The sequence below is a fragment of the Ruditapes philippinarum genome, unplaced genomic scaffold, assembly GCF_026571515.1.
Source record: "Ruditapes philippinarum isolate M1 unplaced genomic scaffold, ASM2657151v2 ctg6533_1_1_1_1, whole genome shotgun sequence".
Classification (NCBI taxonomy): Eukaryota; Metazoa; Mollusca; class Bivalvia; order Venerida; family Veneridae; genus Ruditapes; species Ruditapes philippinarum.
Window position 1 is genome coordinate 5655 of NW_026862088.1, and position 18755 is coordinate 24409.

Below are 18755 nucleotides of genomic sequence, written 5' to 3' on the forward strand. Positions count from 1 at the left end.
GTTTATACCATAAGATAGGCTAAAAATAAGGAACATTTTGATACCACACACTCATCTTTACCAAAATTGGAGTTAAGACACTGTGGAATTAGAGCGACGATTTAGTACGCTTCAAAGTTGATATTGCGTTTTATTTTCCTTTAAGTTATTGTCATTTTTATCTAGCAATTCAAAATTAATATCTTTGTCCCGCTCGGTATATGGAAATTCACATATGAATTGAAAATCAAAAAAACATAAGATAGTTTTTTTAAAGTCATCTAAACTTGAACTGGAACTATAATTTTCTGAAGCTTTTAAGGTTTTAACAAATTTCCAGAAAATGAGTAGGGAATATTTACTGAAATAGGACAAATTGCTTTTTATTTTGCTAAAATAATCAAATTTAGCCGAACTTTTGGCTTTAATAAAGTTATTTCTAAACACAACACATATCTATATCAAAATTGAAATGAAAAACGTTTTCAATTTGTGCGATTTGTAGAGATTCTGTGTTTCTCTTTATTTTGAAGCCTGTTCCAGGGGATTGTAACTTGCTATTCCCACAACCGTCCATGAACAGGCGTAATCAAACCGAGTCGGCAACATTTTGAATTATGCCGTTTTGGCCTTTTTTAGGGATTCTATCTTTCTGTATTTTTTGCTATTCAAATATTAAACTAACTGTTGCACCTAGTGATATTATATGCATAATAAATGATCAATTTTATCTATCCATTGACAATTGGTCAACTTTTGAATGATATAAAAGGACATTTTCATTTGTCTCGTGGATAAATGATTATTATTTCGTACCAAAAATCAAATTGGGCGCACTAATGGCAAAGGTCAAGTTATTATATCTTTAACCCGCTCACGTTTTCAGCAGTTTTACTTGGATGGGAATAGTATCACTTTACAATCAAGTAAGGGGATGATCCATAGGAAGCAATAAAAACAACATAATAATATGACAAAAGAGACGGTGTGTCATGCGCAAGACCAAGACCTTTGCAACCTAGGTAAATGTTACACTTAAGGGTCAAATGTTAGCATTTGGAGAATACTTTCCGGCCCATAACGTTGACGTGCATCAAGGGATTTTGAAACAACTTCGCACAAATGTGTAGCATGGTGAGACAGTGTGTCATGCACAAGACCCAAACCCGTAGCTCCTACGTCAATGTCTTACTTCAAAGTAAAAAGTCAGCAGTTAAAATAACTCATTTATGTGTCTAAGGATTTTTTAAAAAATGGCACAAATATGGTTTATGATGAGACGGTAAGCAATACCTAGACCTGTACGATTTATATAGGAACGATATCACTTCCTTACTAATATCCATTTCCTAATGTTGAGTAAGGAGATATGCTGTCACTCTGTGTAAGAAAGCAGCACAAAATTCAAAAAGTTATCATTCATATTGATAACAGGTTTTTATTGTTTTCTTTTGTTGTTAGTTGGGATTATAACAAATACATCTTTAAATGCTGTGCAACAAAAAGAGAATCAAACAGAATCAAAAATGTTCTTTAATTGTAGACAAATCATGTTTTTAATTGTAGACAGATGAATCAAATTTACACATTTACTATAATAATTTTATTATTGATTGTATGCCCTATTTATAATTGGTTAACTAGCTAATCATCAAACAATCATTTTATTGGAGAAAACAAATTGCCAGAAATACATCGTTTACTACATGTTTCGTGTTTTGAAATATAATAAACAGATTATATGCTAATAATTATTTCTTGCATGTGTGATTTTTGCAATTATTCAAAGCTCTGAGTGGCTGAAAATTTAGATTTATCTTCTTTTTTGCTGTTTTAGTTGTCTGGTTGAGAATTACATGTCCATTTTGCAGTTTTGCATTTGTCCTTGTCAAAGTCCATTCGATACCATTGGTTAGACAACTGTAAAAATAACAAGACAAGTCAAGTTATGAAAATTTAACAAACAGTTGTTATTGATTTGATATCTGGTAATTTGCAAAAAGGAAATAGCAACAATAACAAAAGTACACAAACGCAATTACACAGACAAAACAAATGATTACAAGACATTAATTAGTAAATTTACGTACATATGGGCGGGCGTTCACAGACGTACATTCTCGACAGCGAGCAAGGTACATCGAACCATTGTCCTGCAGCGGCCATTTCAACACAGTCTTCCCCACCATCGACGTTATCTGGCTGTCCGCTTTTCCAGTTTGTAAACGTTCCTGACGCGTTATTTCCTGACGAAATCCAGACATGCACGCCTTCAGTATCTATATCATTTAATCCAATGAAAGCTGTCAGAAAAAATAAAACAATATAAGTCATTATAAGAGCATATGACTTTATTTAATATTAAATGCCCTAGCATAATTGAGATTCATGAAAAATATACAATACACAGAACATTGATAAATTGTCTCATAAAACAGACCTCATACTTTGTATTTCCCTTTTAAACAACGATACTCTTGCTTTACAAATGATAGTCAGAGACACGCGCATTGAAAATATTATTTGCAAAAATGATAAATATTTACATGCTCCTGCTCCTGCGCCAAGTGATTGTACGGTGTCTTCTTCTGAAATACTTGTTATCTCGACAAGATGTCCTCCCAAAGCGACACAATCATCCTGTCAATATTATTAAAGATCCTGTATGTTGTAATTAGGCATGTAACATACACTTAAGTGAAGTTTTATATATGTATATAATTATTCTTCTAAAACAATTTCAAAACACACAGGAACATGTTAAATACATATAATCACAATACACAATTTACAATATTTCAATTACAAATTGTAAAACAAAAAATCATAAAAGTGCCTGTTCTGATAGTGACAGGGGAGACAACTCCTCAGCCCATATTGCAAATACTTCCAATATGTACTGAAGAGTTACCTCTCTTCTCGTGGTTATATAACTTGTAACTTAAACATAATCTAAATATCAACAGTTAAAAGCTAAAATACCCTTGCTAATCTGGTAATCTACATAAAAGTCTTATAAAATCTTGACAACTCAATACTATGACAAAATTTCCTGTTATCTGCAATATAGTAAAAAATATGGGTCTAACTTTAATCAGAGTAAACTAAAATTAATTTACAAAGGTACTTTGGTCTGCCATAAAAGTTAGTTAACTGAACCATAAAAAATGTTATTGTAAGTTTCACATACAATAACACCAAGAAAGTAAAAGATGTATTACTAAGATTACAAATAATATTGCAAGATAAAAGTTATTTATATAACAATTTATTTATTTCTTTTAAAATAGCACAACAGGTTTTGGCAGTTTCCCTTACAATATCCTTGTTGGAGACAACCTGGTTATTGAGATTAACAAAGTTATAATCTATTTTCATGGATTTAGAAATTAACATCCGTATAAGATCATGGTAGGCAAAGCATTCGAACAGAACACGAATCTCATTTTCAATTGAGAGTTTACATATCGGACATAATCTAAAGTTCTCTTGGATGTTTTCATATCTCCCGGTCTCCAGTCTAATTGAAGCTACACCACATCTGAATTTAGCTAATGCTGATTTCTGACTTTTAGACATAAGTTCTTAACTTATTTCTACCTTGCCTCGAAGGGCCAACCTCACTGTAAATATGTGTGTGCCAAGAACCAATAAAAAAACTTTTATAGAAGCATTCATTACCCTATCACAGAAATTCCTTTGTAAAAATGTATCATATCTATCTGTCACTTGCATTAAGTTTAAATTTGACAAATGACACTTAAATTGGTATTGCCAATATTTACATTTGTTATTGCTTCTGCTATTACAAAACATAAAAATCTTATAGTATTCTAAAAGCATCAATTGTCGTAAGTCTATACCATTGCTGAGAAACAGACTTCCACATCCTAAAATGTGGGGGTTGTCGGGCTAATTCCCTATACACAGCATTGTTCAATGATTGTTGGGTGTATACTTTCCAGTCCCAAGATAAAAACGCATCGCTCGAGCTTGTACGGCATTGATACAAGAGAACGACTTGGTTCCCCAAACTGACGCACCGTAGGCTATTACAGGCCATACCAGGCTATCAAAAAGTTTCTTGAAAGCATCATATAGAACTCCTCCAATAGCTTTAGATTTCGCAATTAGCAACCCAAAGGCACTTTGAGCAACGCATTTTGCTGTTACATTAAAATCCAAATGTACATCCAATAATAAAAATAGATAGATACAATACTACTCTTAGTTGAATTAATAATCATAGAGTTACTTTTACACTAATCACTTAAAATATTGAGCATAAATTGAAGATCAATTTCATTTTCAGATATCAATACTATGTCATCAGCAAAGAGTAAAACACAAAGTTTCTCATTATCAATAATTATTGCTTTGTCTGCTGACTTTATAGTAATAGGTAAATCATTGATAAACAGATTAAAGAGGAGAGGTGACAAGCTACACCCCTGTCTAAGACCAAATTGAACATTAAACCAGTCAGTTTATAAACCATTTATCCTCACACTAGATGACACATTATTGTAAACAGGTTTCATCGCTAGCATTATTTTACCATTTATACCAACTTTAGATTCAATTTTTTTTGTCCATAATAAGCTTCTTTCAATTTAGTCTTTTTTAAAATCTATAAATGACAGTATGTTAACTGCCTTAATTTCTTCCTTGTATCAATGATATTTGTAAGTGACGACAAGTGGTCTACAGTACTCCTAAATCCATTCTGCTCATTGACTAGAATGTTATTTCTCTCAGACCATGAGGATAAGCTATCATGTCAGTAATTTGACTTCCATACAAAATACTAGGTCACTTTAAATGTAATACAAATGTCAACAAAGCAAAAGAAGCAAAATCTAGTCCATCTGTATGTCAAACTACTATAATAGGATACAAAAATGAAATAAAACTGATAGCATTTCGGATGCAATGTGTCTTTTCATAAAAATATTTTCGCTGTTATTTGTTCGAATCCGCTTTTAGGAAATTTTATTACGTTTTGTTCTCCAATTGATGCATAGAGGGAAACAAGATGTTTTACACGGCAAGTTTTCCTGGAATTTAAAGTCTTCTCACGACTTTTATAGCGTCAGTTTTACTCCAGGCTTAAGCCGGTGCTAGGGTGTGTGGACGGTAGCTGGTACTTTCCAGAACCGTCCATGATCAGACTCAATCAAACCGAGTTTACAACATTTCCGATCTTGTGGTTTTGTGCTTGTTTTTTCCCCTCCTATTTAAAACCAAACCCCCTCGAATAGCAACATCAACAACGTGTTGTTATGGCTTATTGTACTTATATAAATACCAGTTTTGAACATTCAAATTTAATTCGTCTTCAGGTATATATAATTCTGTATGACAGACTCAAAACAGCCAAGTTGCTTTGCATAAAGTCGCTTAAACAGCTTAATTAGTGATGTAAAGGTTATTATATCAATTAGAATGCTAAAGGATTGTGAGGATTTAAGTCAATGATCATTAACATATTCTGCTTTGGAACAAATTCATTAATGAAAAAACAATAAGTGGTAAATTAGATAGAAAGTTAGACAAATGAATAAATGAATGAATAAATAAATAAAATTAATAAATAAAATAAGTGAAGGATAAATGAATATATAAAAAAAATAAAAAATGAACAATGAATGAATAAATAATGAATAAATAAATGAAATAAATTGGATAAATGACATAATAAATATTACAAGTATAAATTGATAGATAAATAAATAAATAAAATAGATAAGATGAAAAAAGAAATAAGTTTCAAAAATAAAAAATATATTTTCTCCAGTCATCTCATACAATTCAATTATATTTTGAAATTAGTAATGTTATGGAGATGAGGTCCAATATAACTCTTACCTCCGCCGCAGTCCAATTAAGAGCACTTGAACTGCGCCAATAACAGCTACTTTTAAACAACTGCCAATCGCCTTCGCATGTCTCCACTAACACACTTTCACAGTCACGACCAGAGTATCCTTCTGGACACGTGCATGTGTAGTTATTGATGGCATCTGTACACGTGCCATCATTTTGGCATGGATTTGGCTGACAGTCGTCAATGTCTGTTAAGGGCAAGTAATGTGCGATAAAAGTGTGTTTTGTTTTTAATAACAATAATGATAAATTACTGCTTAAAAGGAAAGTTATAATGAAGAAAGAAAGATATTAACACAAGCTGATGCTTTCAAATTTTTGTTTAATTTGGATTTATATCGATTAATATGGAATGTTTGTAACCTTCTGAGGTGCATTAGATAATAAGATAATAACCAACGTCAAACTGATATTTGATACTTACTTCTTTGGCAGTGACATCCTGTGAACCCGGAATTTGTACAATTACAGGCAACAAACCTCCTACTTTTGAAGTAACACTGTTCTTGTTCCATGCAAAAGCCTATAATTATTAAGGGTTTGAATGCCTTTGAATATAATAAAAATAAAAATGCACAAATACAACATTTATTTGAGTACGGTATCAATGGTAGTTTAAAGTAAATGTAACTCTAAACACAAAAAATATTGACTAAACTTATAAAGATTCTTTGTAGACGAATCAAGTGTAATAAAAATTCAGGAATTATTACAACAATCAAATAGAACCATGTGTTCTCTCATGCGGTTCTCTTGTTCTCATATTTGCCTGCAATGTTCTTTTCAATGATTAAACTTATCTAATTGCTTAGTGGCGGCGTGGCCGAGTGGTTAACGCGTCGGACTTGTAATCTAAGGATTGCACCGGTAATCTATGGATTGCTGACCGCGTGGGTTCAAACCCTGTCATCAGGGGCAAGCCGTTGTTTTCTTGAGCAAGAAACTTTACATTTATTGCCTAGTACTGGTTAGTTCCAAGAACGAATTTGAGAGTGTTTCAATAAGTTTATTGCTTCCAACACAATCGAACTAAAATAAATTTGTATAAACTAAACTATTAATACTTATTATCATTTGATGTAATAAATAAACGTAGTTCACACACATCGGTAACATTTCTTCTGTGCCGAAGTATCAGCGCTGCCAAAGCCTGGCCTCAAACAGGCAGTATCATTAGGGCACTGTTTAAATAACAAGATTCATAAATCTAAATTGTTTCAAAATTAAATTACATTGACCCGTTAGCATTTTGTTATAATGTTTTCAACACAATCTAAGTACAAAAGTAACAAAACGACATATATCTCAAAACAGTTGAATAATTTAATTTATTTACAGCACTTAAGATCTGTCACTTAACTGTGTGTGCTCTCGAGCAAGTTTAAGCTACATCGAATGTTATCAAACTATCTTTATCATTCTAGCTGCAAAGTATTGAATTTACCTCGGCATGCGAATCACAATTTCCATAATACGGTGTTCCGTTGGCCCACCATATACCATATGCTAATGGTAAAATAGTCTAAAAAGAACATAACAATAGACTGCATCGGGTAAGTGTACAAAGTCCTTTTGAGAGATTTTTTTTCATTTAATTTATTTTTTTTATTTCATTATTTTCTTTTTTAATTTTTGTGAGTAATATCTGGTCAAGCTTTTAGCATTTGTGAATAATCTTGTAAAATCGGTGTCAATTCTTTTATGGTTATCTGTATATCAAGATTACTTAATGACTGTTCTCTCATAAATGAATGTTTTAAATACGTTAAAAGTATGTCACTTTAAATCATTAAATCTTCATGATAAATACATTTAGTATGACCTTTGCAGAGCGGCCATCTGAGGAGTAATTCCCTCTAAAACAACAATTTCTCCTCAAATTAAAGGTTTCCACTACATGTTACCTCTTAGAGCAACCCCTCTAAGCAACAACCGAAATATTTATCTCTCAAAGGGTTTTGCTCAGCAGAGTTTATACTGCATAATGTTGGTAAGCAGTAACGGTACTTGACCTTAAAGGCTCATTATGACCCAGAAATACTTTTGTTTTCATTTCTCAAAAGCTTTTTGTGCACTATTATATATTCCAAAAAAAATACTCATTGGTCAAATACCTGAACCGTCTTGTGCATCTGTTACATTTCGGCAAATAAGTAAAGGTTAATGTTTTAATACTTTAAATGGAAGTCAAAATACTACTATGTTTACCTTTTGCTAGTTTATTTCACATTCAGCGCTACTCTGTTAAGGAGATATGCCTCTAAAATGATCTAAAACCATATTTTAACATTATAAAACTCATGTTAATCTATTTTAAAGAATGAAAAAGTATTTATTTCTGAGGCATAATGTGCCTTTTACGGTTAAACTTAATTACATGAAAACTTACCGTAAATAATATAAATCCTTTGAACATGTTTTGACTCTCAGCAATAACCAAATGTTATTTGAATGCTAAAAAAATGAAAAGATTATCCATAATTACAATCGAATATTGTCACATAACAATTGTTGGTTCACAGATTAAAGGGAGACGCCTTCAATAGGTCGATTATAATAAATTGAAAAAAAAACAACAATAAATATATACAATAATGTAGAAGACATTTAAAAGTATTCACGGTCCAAACCTCGAGGTTATAAACCATTTATGAGATTTGTCTTAAATCCAAAACTTTTCATTGGTTAGTGCACAATCTGTAGTTGTTCTGACAAATCAAATACCTGAGATCTAAGTTTGAGATAAGAATATTTATCTATAACCTCGGTGCCAAGTCTTATGCAAAATACAATGTATATTTAAAAAATATATACACTACTTTTATCATAAGAATTTTATCACGCCATTGCTTAAAGGATAAGACGGGAGAACTGCATGCTTTCAACCAGTTTCATCTACCACATTAGTTTTTACATGTAGTTTCTTTATATAGTAAATGCTCTAGTCTGCAATATCAAATCTTGACAAGTTTTGTTCTTATTAAATCAATGTTCATGTTTTAATAAAAAAATGAATATTTTACAAGCTATTACCAATCTGTGTTGCACTTAATAATATACTATTTTATAGCAATTTTAATACTCTATCCGACAATGTTTGTATTATTGAAGCATTTCTTTTTTACTAAATATCCTAGGCATTTTTTTGAAACTTCATATATCAAAGTTGAATTAATTTTACAATACATGTACTTCATTTTGTATAGTCGACAATGTTTTGCAAAATCATTTAATATTCCTTAAACTAAGGTTTAGGTTTATAATATAAGTATTGCTCTGAAACTGTGTTTTTATTTCTTTAAATATATCTCTTTTTTATATATCTTTATTATAAACTTGTATCCTAATCTGCTTATTGATATAATGAAAATATGAACAATATTTTGAAATTTTAACATTATTTGAATATAAAGATGTCTTTAAGTAATGACGTTAATAAAATATGATTATATTTTAGCTTAAATTTTAATAATCGCAATGCTATGTCGCGTTTCCTCTTGTATGTACAAAATAAGTACAGTGTTCAAAAATAATCTTCCAAAAAATACAAAGTATCCAATTGCTCGATATCATTATGATTACAGCACAATACACCTGTCAGTAAATCTGAACAAAAAGATTATATAAACAAAATTACTGTAAATAAAGTATTTTCCTCAATACATCTTAGGCATTTTTTTGACATTTCATTAATTTTACAATACTTCATTTTGTACATTCGACAATGTTTGCAAAATCATTTAATTTTCTTTAAACTAAGGTTTAAGTTAATAATAGAAGTATTGTCTTGAAACTGTGTTTTCATTTCTTTTAATATATATCTTTTTTATATATTTTAAATTGTCAAAAATGACAGATCAATGTTGCTTGATGCTTTGGATACATTAGTTGAAGATTAAACCATCTGTTAACTTTATTATAAACTTGTATCCTAAATTTGCTTATTGATAAAATGAAAATATGAACAATATTTTGAGATTTTAACATTATTTGAATATAAAAATGTCTTAAGGTGATGACAGTAATAAAATATGATTATATTTTAGCTTCAATCTTAATAATCGCAATGCTATGTCGCGTTTCCTCTTGCATGTACAAAATAAGTACGATGTTCATACTCGACACAAAATAGTTCCATGTAACCGTTTAAAAGGTAAATAAGAGCAAAATATATTTCAAATATTTCAAAATAATGAAAATATCCAATTGCTCGATATCATTATGATAACAGCACAATATACCAGTCAGTAAATCTGAAAACAAAATTACTGTTGAATAATATCAAAGTACTTACATTCACTGATGCAGGTTATCCTCTATCCTAATCTTAATCCAACGTGTAATGATAAGAAGCATCGTTTAACATGGAGAATTTATACAAAAAAAACGAATAAAGAACGTAGAAACTTAATAACGAAACAAATGTTTCAAAACGCTATCATAAAACTAATGAATTTTATAAGCAAATTGAAGTAACACATGTTGTTATTGTCGGATGAATGATATAAGTATTTTGCGTTTAATGTCATGTCAACTTTTCTGAATATATAAAAAATTAATAGACACAACTATCCCCGTTCATCCGCACTTGATTGAATTCATGATTTTTGTACAATTCTTGTCATGTTGCAAGTATGAAGGATCTTAATACAAAGAAAGCTTTCATTTTATTTGCTTATGTGTGTGCGTGCGTGCGAGTGTGCGTGCGAGTGTGTGTGTGTGTGTGTGCGTGCGTGCGTGCGTGCGTGCGTGCGTGTGTGCGTGTGTGTGTGTGTGTGTGTGACAAAATCAAGAGGAATCTTAGAATTAACTTTTGAATTAATTGGTGTTTGGAAAAAAATATATTTGATTTAATACATGTAGTCATTATATATAGTAAGTTTGGAATAGCTTTTTGCTAAGCATGCATGATGCACTATATAATATTAACATTGATGCTTTTAAATGGTAAGTTTCGATGTGACTTTTATTGACGACTTTTAAAAGCTTCCTGTTCATGTGAAAATTTGAAATTTCATTAAAGGAAAAGTAGGAAAAATTCGTTCTACAATAGCCAAGGCGAGAAATACTATCTATACTAAAGTCTATTGCGAATTTTACCGTTACTATGGCTATAATTAATATCCAAAAGAAGACGCTAAACAGGCCGATTTCGCACACCTTGGGCAATTTCTTTCGCAAGTATTAATGGCTGCGCTCAAATGGTCATCAGTATTTTACTGTAATGAAGCAAATCTCTTTACATTCTTCCGTACCACTTCAAGTGCAGTACAACTCAAATGTTGGTTATGCCAGACTAATGCTAGCTTTAGGTTTCCGTTTCATTAAATAGGTCCATTAACTATTTTACTATATTTGTATCACTTATTCAAAATTTCTCAACTTACAAGTCAAGTGTTTGTCAAAGTTCTCATTAATTTTCATCAATAATTTAACATTAAATAAAAACGCTTGAACAAAATGTGTCAGAATTATTAATACCATTGATATTTAACGTAAGTCAATCAATTCGTAAAGTCTTGGGATTGCAGGTAATAAACGATTAGTTTTTGTATTTTACTCTAAAAAGTCTTTCATTTTCAGGAACAAAATATATATTTATATATACGGTTTTGTTATGTTTAACAAAGCTGTAAAATATGCATTGTCTTTCTATCTAATCGTCAAAAGAAGCTCCCTGATTGCTATTTTGATTAGTTCAGTAGTTGAGCGTAGTTTAAAAGGCATTCTGGTTGAACAAATGTTAAATCTTAATCACGGCATTTCCTGCTTCTATCTTTTGCAAAATTGTCTAGCTTCTATTGCAGGATGCTTTTAGATTCAATCGGGCCTCCTTTTTATTTCAACTGCATGATACGATTAAATAACAACTTTTCCCTGTAAAATCAATTTTTATTTTGTCATTAAACAATGCATGAAGGTAAAAAAGCTCATGAAACTCGGGGCTATTTTTTAATATGAGCAGTAGATTTTAACCTTGACACCAGGAAAAAAATTCTCATTTCATTGCAAATCTATAAAATTGTTATTTTTAAAGTAAAAACTGATAATATAATGTAGTCAGAGTTAGTTTTTAGTATTTTTTTATTGATTTAACAAAACATTATCTTATAATTTGATTTTTGAATGCCATATCATGTTCGGTAGATAACCCTTTCACGTAACTCAACCGAGACAGCATTTTTCGTAAAATTGGTCTGTCTCCAGACCATTCTATTTGAAAGACCCTGGTGGCAGGAAAAAGTATTTCAATTCATTTCAGCCTGGGATTCACTTTTTTAAGAATCCAAGATGGCTGCCAAAATCCAAGATGGCCGCCAAAATGTACAATGTACATAGGACATGACAAAATGGGGCTACATATGCATTAAAATGATATAAATTGACATTGTAGGCCAATAAAAGTAATAACTTGGAAAATGCTGTAGTAGCATGGGAAATAAAATTCAATATGGCTTCAAAATCCAAGATGGCCGCCACTTAATGTCAATTTGTGGACAAATTTCTATAAGAAAGATGATTCATATGATTAACACTCTTCATAACACAATAATAAACTGGCATTTCTTGCATAAATCTGCACATACAGGTTTCATTCACACAGAAAAATACTTGCACTTATGGATAAAACCATGCGGGTACATCATTTATCTGATGTTTTGAAGAATTGGGACGATATTATACACAAATGGCGTCAGCTTTACAGTTTGGCTAAGGTTTTGCATGCAAGTGTGTTTTGTAAAAATTACATAATGGAATAGGTTGAAAACTAATTCACTCATTTGTGAACATAAAAGGTCACTGTCATAGACCAAAAACTCTATCACCGACTTGACAGAATTATGGCCCTTTTAGATATACAGAATTTTTAGATATCAAGCGCTGAGAACAGTCGAGCACTCTATGATGTCCTACCAATAGCTGTGATATGCCTGATTTTGACACCATGCAAAACTGCTGATTGCAAAGACGGCCCCAGTTGTCTTAATATCAAAAAATACAACACAAGTGCGTCAAAATCAAAACGAAACCGTTTCGTTATGCGAAAAACATTACATTTAGTATTACATTTATATAAACATTTAAAGCACCAATTGGAATATGCGCAGTACTTGAGTATTTTATGTATAAAAAAATATAGATCTATTGTTACCACGTTTAGGATATCTGCACATTGCTTAATGATTGGAACTAGACGATATGGTCAGAATAGAATAGAAAGGTAGAAAAGCACTTTTAATATATGTCAATCTAGAGACATTGAGCACGAGTTCCATATGATATGTATGTCCCTACTACCAACCTTCTTTTGTTATATATACAACAGTTACTGTTATTGTCAATATTATATAATATCATTATATCATTGACTTTGACACAATAATGAACAATCATGTTATGGAAGAGGGGTGAATTGCTCAAATCTTATAAATAAAATTCATGCTCTGTTCTGTTCTGAAAATATTGAAATATCAATATTTCTTACATTTTCTGCACATTACTCGCTTAGTACCCAGAAACAATTTTCTAAGAACTGGCTCCTTTTGACTCAGAACATAAACTAGTTCCAGTAGTTTTTGGTAACGTTATACTTTTCATTCTAATCAAAATACAAATTAATAGCTTTGAATCTTTGAAATTATTAAGTTTTTTTAGGGAAAATTGATTATCTGTTGGTAAGAATATGCAAAAGGTCCTATACTATTCCTTTATATTTTGCAGAATGACCCAAAATGAGGTCAGCTACATATTAAACGAATGAAATAGCTACCTATTAAATAATTGGAATAAGGCACTGCTTAGTTTGATTGCAAGTTACTTGCTGTTGTTGCAAAGAAAGTCTTATTCAGGGGCAGGTAGTAAAATAATAAGATGGTTTAACCACAAATTTATGGTTTTAAGCGTTCTTTTGTTTCTTTTATTTTGTTCTAAAACCAAGTAAATAAATAAACCTTAGACAATTTAATTATGGGCATGCTTCAATATGAAAAATAAAACGGATGCTTTTCAACCGTTTCATAATTATACGATTAGGTTTTGCGGGCATATTTAACTTTGGCAGCCATGTTGATATTTTAAATAGGTTATCCTCGTGGTGATATATTCAACAGGCATTTAATATAATGTTTTTTATGTTATTTCATACTAATCTGAAAATGATTACATCTTACAACTTATATAATCTGAAAATTTTAATGCGGCGGCCATGTTGGATTTTTGCGACCATGTTGGATTAGTAAAACCTAGATCAGAGGCTTGAATACAAATACAGGTGTGATAAAATAATCATAAATCGGTTTTATTTCATTCTGTTGTTAAATGGCGACAACAGCTGAAAAAACTATAGCATTCTAACAATTTTGATATGGTTGCCTGAATATAAATAAATATGCGATATAATAAAGTGGTGTTATTTCATACTGATCTGTTTTGACTACAGCTGAGAAACTTAAATATTCCAAAAAAAATTATATATGACGGCCATCTTGGATTTTTGGTGGCAATTTCGGATTTGCACTGCCGGCATCCGAGGCGTGAATATTATTTAATGTGAAATACATACAAGGATTGGTACTATTTCATACTGTTCTAGTTATGACTACAGCTTAATCACTAAAATATTCTGAAAATTTTAACATAAGGCGGCCATCTTGGATTTTGGGGGCCATATTGGATTCTCACAATCCGGATCCCAGGCTTCATTCAAAAGGATTGTATCAAACAACAACTGTGCAAAGTTTCATTCTTTTCACAAGAGGTGCACAATTCACCCTATTTTATGCACGAATTTCTTAGACTTTAATGGCATACTCATTTTTCATATCAATATATGGTATATTCAAAGTCGACATGCATGATACGTTTTAGAGATGGATTTGACTGAATGTTAAGACACACTCTTATAGATGTGTGGAGTTGGCGGCCTAGCGGCCACGCGGCATAAAGTTGGCGACAGCGGCCCAGCGGCTGGCGGCGTGAAGTTGGCGGCCGGGCGGCCCGCGGTGTGAAGTTAGCTGCCGGGCAGCCCAGCGGCCAGTGGCCTCAAATTTTAATGTTGCAGAAATGTTATTTAAACAATGATACGGCATTTAATGAAGTTCTAAAGACATTTCTTATTATTTAAAGGATATATAAAAAGAAAATAATGACTTTGAGAATTTTTTTTATTTTAGATTTTTTTGTGAAGTCAGCGGCCAGAGGCCAAAACTTTTAATGTTAATGAAATGTTATTCAAACAATAAAAAGGCATTTAATGCGACATTAAATGTTTTGACCGCTGACCGCTGACTTCACAAAAAAATGATTAAATAAAAAAAATCTAAAAGTGATTTTATTCTTTTTATTTATTCTTTAAAATAATAAAAAATGTCTTAAGAACGTCATTAAATGACCTTTTTATTGTTTGAATAACATTTTGCAACATTAAATTTTTTAACCGCTGGCCGCTGACTTCACAAAAAATGATTAAATAAAAAAATATCTCAAAAGTGATTATTTTCTTTTTATATATCTTTTTTATAATAAGAAAAGTCTTTAAAACTTCATTAAATGCGTTTTATTGTTTGAATATCATTTCTGCAACATCAAATTTTTTTACCGCTGGCCGCTGACTTCACAAAAAATGATAAAATAAAAAAATCTCAAAGTAATTTTTTTCTTTTTATATATCATTTTAATAAAAGAAATGTCTTAAGAACTTTATTAAAGCCGTTTTATTGTTTAAATAACATTTCTGCAAAATTAAATTTTTGGCCGCTGGCCGCTGGGCCCATATGCCATTAACTTCACGCCGCCAGCCGCTGGGCCACCAACTAAACGCCACCATCCGCTGGGCCACTGGCCGCCAACTTCACACCGCTATTCCACTGGGCGCCAATTTCACACATCTCACTCTTACTTGGCGTTCAGTATGCATTTTTTCATACATTTTAAGTGATCAAGTTGCAAGTATATTCTTGTCAAAGTGTATAATTTTCTTGCCAACCATTCTTTTAGAAATTGCACATGGATTAATTGTCAGCTATAGGCTATATCAAAATAAGAATTAGGGCGTTAATCACGAAATCAAGATGACGAAACACAGCCGGCCGAAATACGCCAGTTATGAAATGTAAAAATCCGTTACAACCAAAACATTCCAGATAACAAATAAGAGATATCGCTAAGACAGGACTGCATTGATATTTGAACTAACACGAACAGAAAAGAGCCTTGTTAAATGCATCAATGTTAGATCTATATCAATACATTTACAATGTCGTATAAGGGCGATAAATGGTCGTTTACTTATGAAGAGGCGGGGGGGGTACCGTTACTTTAGCAGTGTGCAAATGTGGTTTATTCAAATTATGAACAAATTATGAAACAGGCATATCTTTTCAACCCATATAAGCATTGCAAGCCTGTGTGACCATTAAAATACTCCATATGTTTTGTGTAAAAATACTTTCTTTAACAATAGACATGTTTCAACAAGGCAAGCATGAACTTAGCAGGACTTACAATGGACTTGTCGGAAGAAAAATACACCACTTAATGTATAACTTTAGTCTCGGGTCAATCATTAAAAACCGACATTAATTAGATTGATAAGACAATTATAGACCAATGCAATGTAGTAGTTATAGTTATAAAATACTTAGGCACAAAACTAAGTCAAAAACAAGGAAAGTCTGTTGTTAAGTTATTCAAGGATATTTCAGAAATCGTATGATCTATTGATATACATGTATAACTGATCAGTTCATTTTGTTTCATATGCTTGTCTAGTGATTGGTAACAGATGCTGTTGTGAACGGGAACTCGTTATAATGTGTTAAGCAAATATACGTTTATTTACCTTGTACATTTTCTGTGCCATTTTACAATCATATTATTTGTTAAAGTTAATTTACCGATAATATATTGTCAAAACGGTCTTAAATCAAGCAGAAATTATTTGAACTGACTGTACCCAGTGTATCCTGTTGTCTTAAATCAGGAACAAGCTATTTAAAATAATTGTTTTCAGTGAATATAGTGGTCTTAATCTAAGTACAATCTATTTAAAAATGACTGTACCGAGCGTAAACAGTTGTCTTAAACCAGGAATACACTATTTGGAATATACTTATTTCATACCACAAATTTATCATAACAATTTACAATAACAATCTATCATAACAAATTGTGATATATTTTGTACAAAGCAAAGGAGCAAAAAGCATTTGTTTGGCTAGAATTCGTAACCATCTTGATAGGTAAAAACAAATAAAAGAAGGCAACTAGTATGTGAATTACTGTAAATCATATGAATGCAAACAATTACAAGAACTGCATACAATTGTTACTCTTTTACTTTTGAGAGTAAAAGAAGAAATCACTACGAGACACCACATGTTGTGAAAATGTTTACCATAAAACACATACCGACGATTATATTACCATTATTTGGATCAAGCATCGGCAGCAGTACCATGCAGTTTATTGTACGTTTCATAAAATACCTGGTACAATTCTAGATCAACAATTGAGCGAGTGCTTAAAGTTATCCACGTGCTTGGTAGCAACAGTTGTTGTTTTGATGTAAATTTGAAATTATATAAATGAAAAACAAGAACATATGACCTCTGATTACTATGGTTGAACGTACTGTAAAATATTTTAGACAAATAATTGTCTCAGTATGCATTAATTTTCTAATAATCTGACATTTCAATCTCTTTAGTTCGATCAATGCTTGTCAAACACATATTTTATATTTGTTATATTGCTAATAATTAATGTGAATTAATATTATCACACATTGTTTAATTTAGGAGGATTCATGTGAAGGGTTTTCAAGTAAATTATAAAACGGTAGGGAGCTAAAAGATTCAAAATTATTATCTTACCTAAAACTTTCAGAATGTGTGATGGCCGTGAAGTACGCAGGCTAACGGGCTAGCAGTGTAGCGGGCTAACAGTGTGAACTGAGCGGGCTAGCAGTCTAGCGGGCTAACAGTGTGAGCTAAACGGGCTAGCAGTCTAGCGGGCTAACAGTGTGAACTGGGTGGGCTATCAGTCTAGCGGTTTAGCAGTGTGAACTGGGCGAGTTGGCGGTCCAGTGGGCTAGCGGGCTAAACTCTAAATCTTAACTGATTAAATATGAAAACGTTATGATACATATCCTAGTAGTGTGATGTTGGCAGCCTAACAGTGTAGCGGTCTAGCAGTGTGAACTGAGCGGGCCAGCAGGCTAGCGGGCCAAACTTTAATACTTAATTGAATAAACATTAAAACCTCATGATACATTTCCTAGCATTGTGAAGTGGGCGGGCTAACAGTGTAGCGGGTTAGCAGTGTGAACTGAGCGGTCTGAAGGGCCAGCGGGCCAAACTTTAATACCTATTTGAATCAACATTAAACCCTCATGAAACATTTCCTAGCAGTGTGAAGTGGGCGGGCTTACAGTGTAGCGGGCTAGCAGTGTGATCTGAGCGGGCTGGCGGGCCAGCGGAATAAACTTTAATCCTTAATTAAATCAACATGAAAACGTTATGAAACATTTCCTAGCAGTGTAGTTGGCTAGCAGAGTGAACTGCGCGGGCTAGCTGGCCAGCGGGCTAAACTCTTAAACTTACTGAATCAACATGAAAACGTTATGATACATTACCTGGCAGTGTGAAATGGGCGGGCTAACAGTGTAGCGGGCTAGCAGTGTGAACTTGGCGGGCTGGAGGGCCAGCGGGCTAAACTTAAATACTTAATTGAATCCATATTAAAACATCATGATACATTTTCTAGCATTGTGAAGTGGGTGGGCTGACAGTTTAACGGGCTCGCAGTGTGGACTGGGTGGGCTGGCGGGCCAGCGGGCTTAACTGTAAAATCAATTGATTCAACATTGAAACTTTATGATACATTTCCTA

General features: G+C 32.2%; 1 protein-coding gene and 1 long non-coding RNA gene across 2 annotated transcripts; both read right to left on the bottom strand.

Moving 5' to 3' along the window:
* Positions 1–1421: 1421 nt before the first annotated feature.
* LOC132717870 (neurocan core protein-like) lies at positions 1422–6382 on the bottom strand. Its single transcript, XM_060701448.1, has 5 exons — positions 6290–6382; positions 5848–6053; positions 2526–2619; positions 2070–2282; positions 1422–1899 (listed from the first exon to the last, which is right to left on the bottom strand). Exons 1-5 carry the CDS (start codon positions 6378–6380, stop codon positions 1892–1894), a joined length of 612 nt encoding a protein of 203 aa, XP_060557431.1. The 5' UTR covers positions 6381–6382; the 3' UTR covers positions 1422–1891.
* Positions 6383–6969: 587 nt separating this feature from the next.
* LOC132717871 (uncharacterized) lies at positions 6970–10348 on the bottom strand. Its single transcript, XR_009624000.1, has 4 exons — positions 10160–10348; positions 8255–8319; positions 7310–7387; positions 6970–7046 (listed from the first exon to the last, which is right to left on the bottom strand). It is a non-coding gene; the product is annotated as an uncharacterized LOC132717871 (long non-coding RNA).
* Positions 10349–18755: the final 8407 nt, after the last annotated feature.

Bases quoted from the DNA above. Each gene is read 5' to 3' on its own strand.
- LOC132717870 (XM_060701448.1), bottom strand. From the start codon at position 6,380: ATGGAACAAGAACAGTGTTACTTCAAAAGTAGGAGGTTTGTTGCCTGT. The intron at 6,054-6,289 runs GTAAGTATCAAA...TGCCCTTAACAG, and splicing joins AGGATGTCACTGCCAAAGAA to ACATTGACGACTGTCAGCCA. The intron at 2,283-2,525 runs GTAAATATTTAT...TTTTTCTGACAG, and splicing joins TGGCGCAGGAGCAGGAGCAT to CTTTCATTGGATTAAATGAT.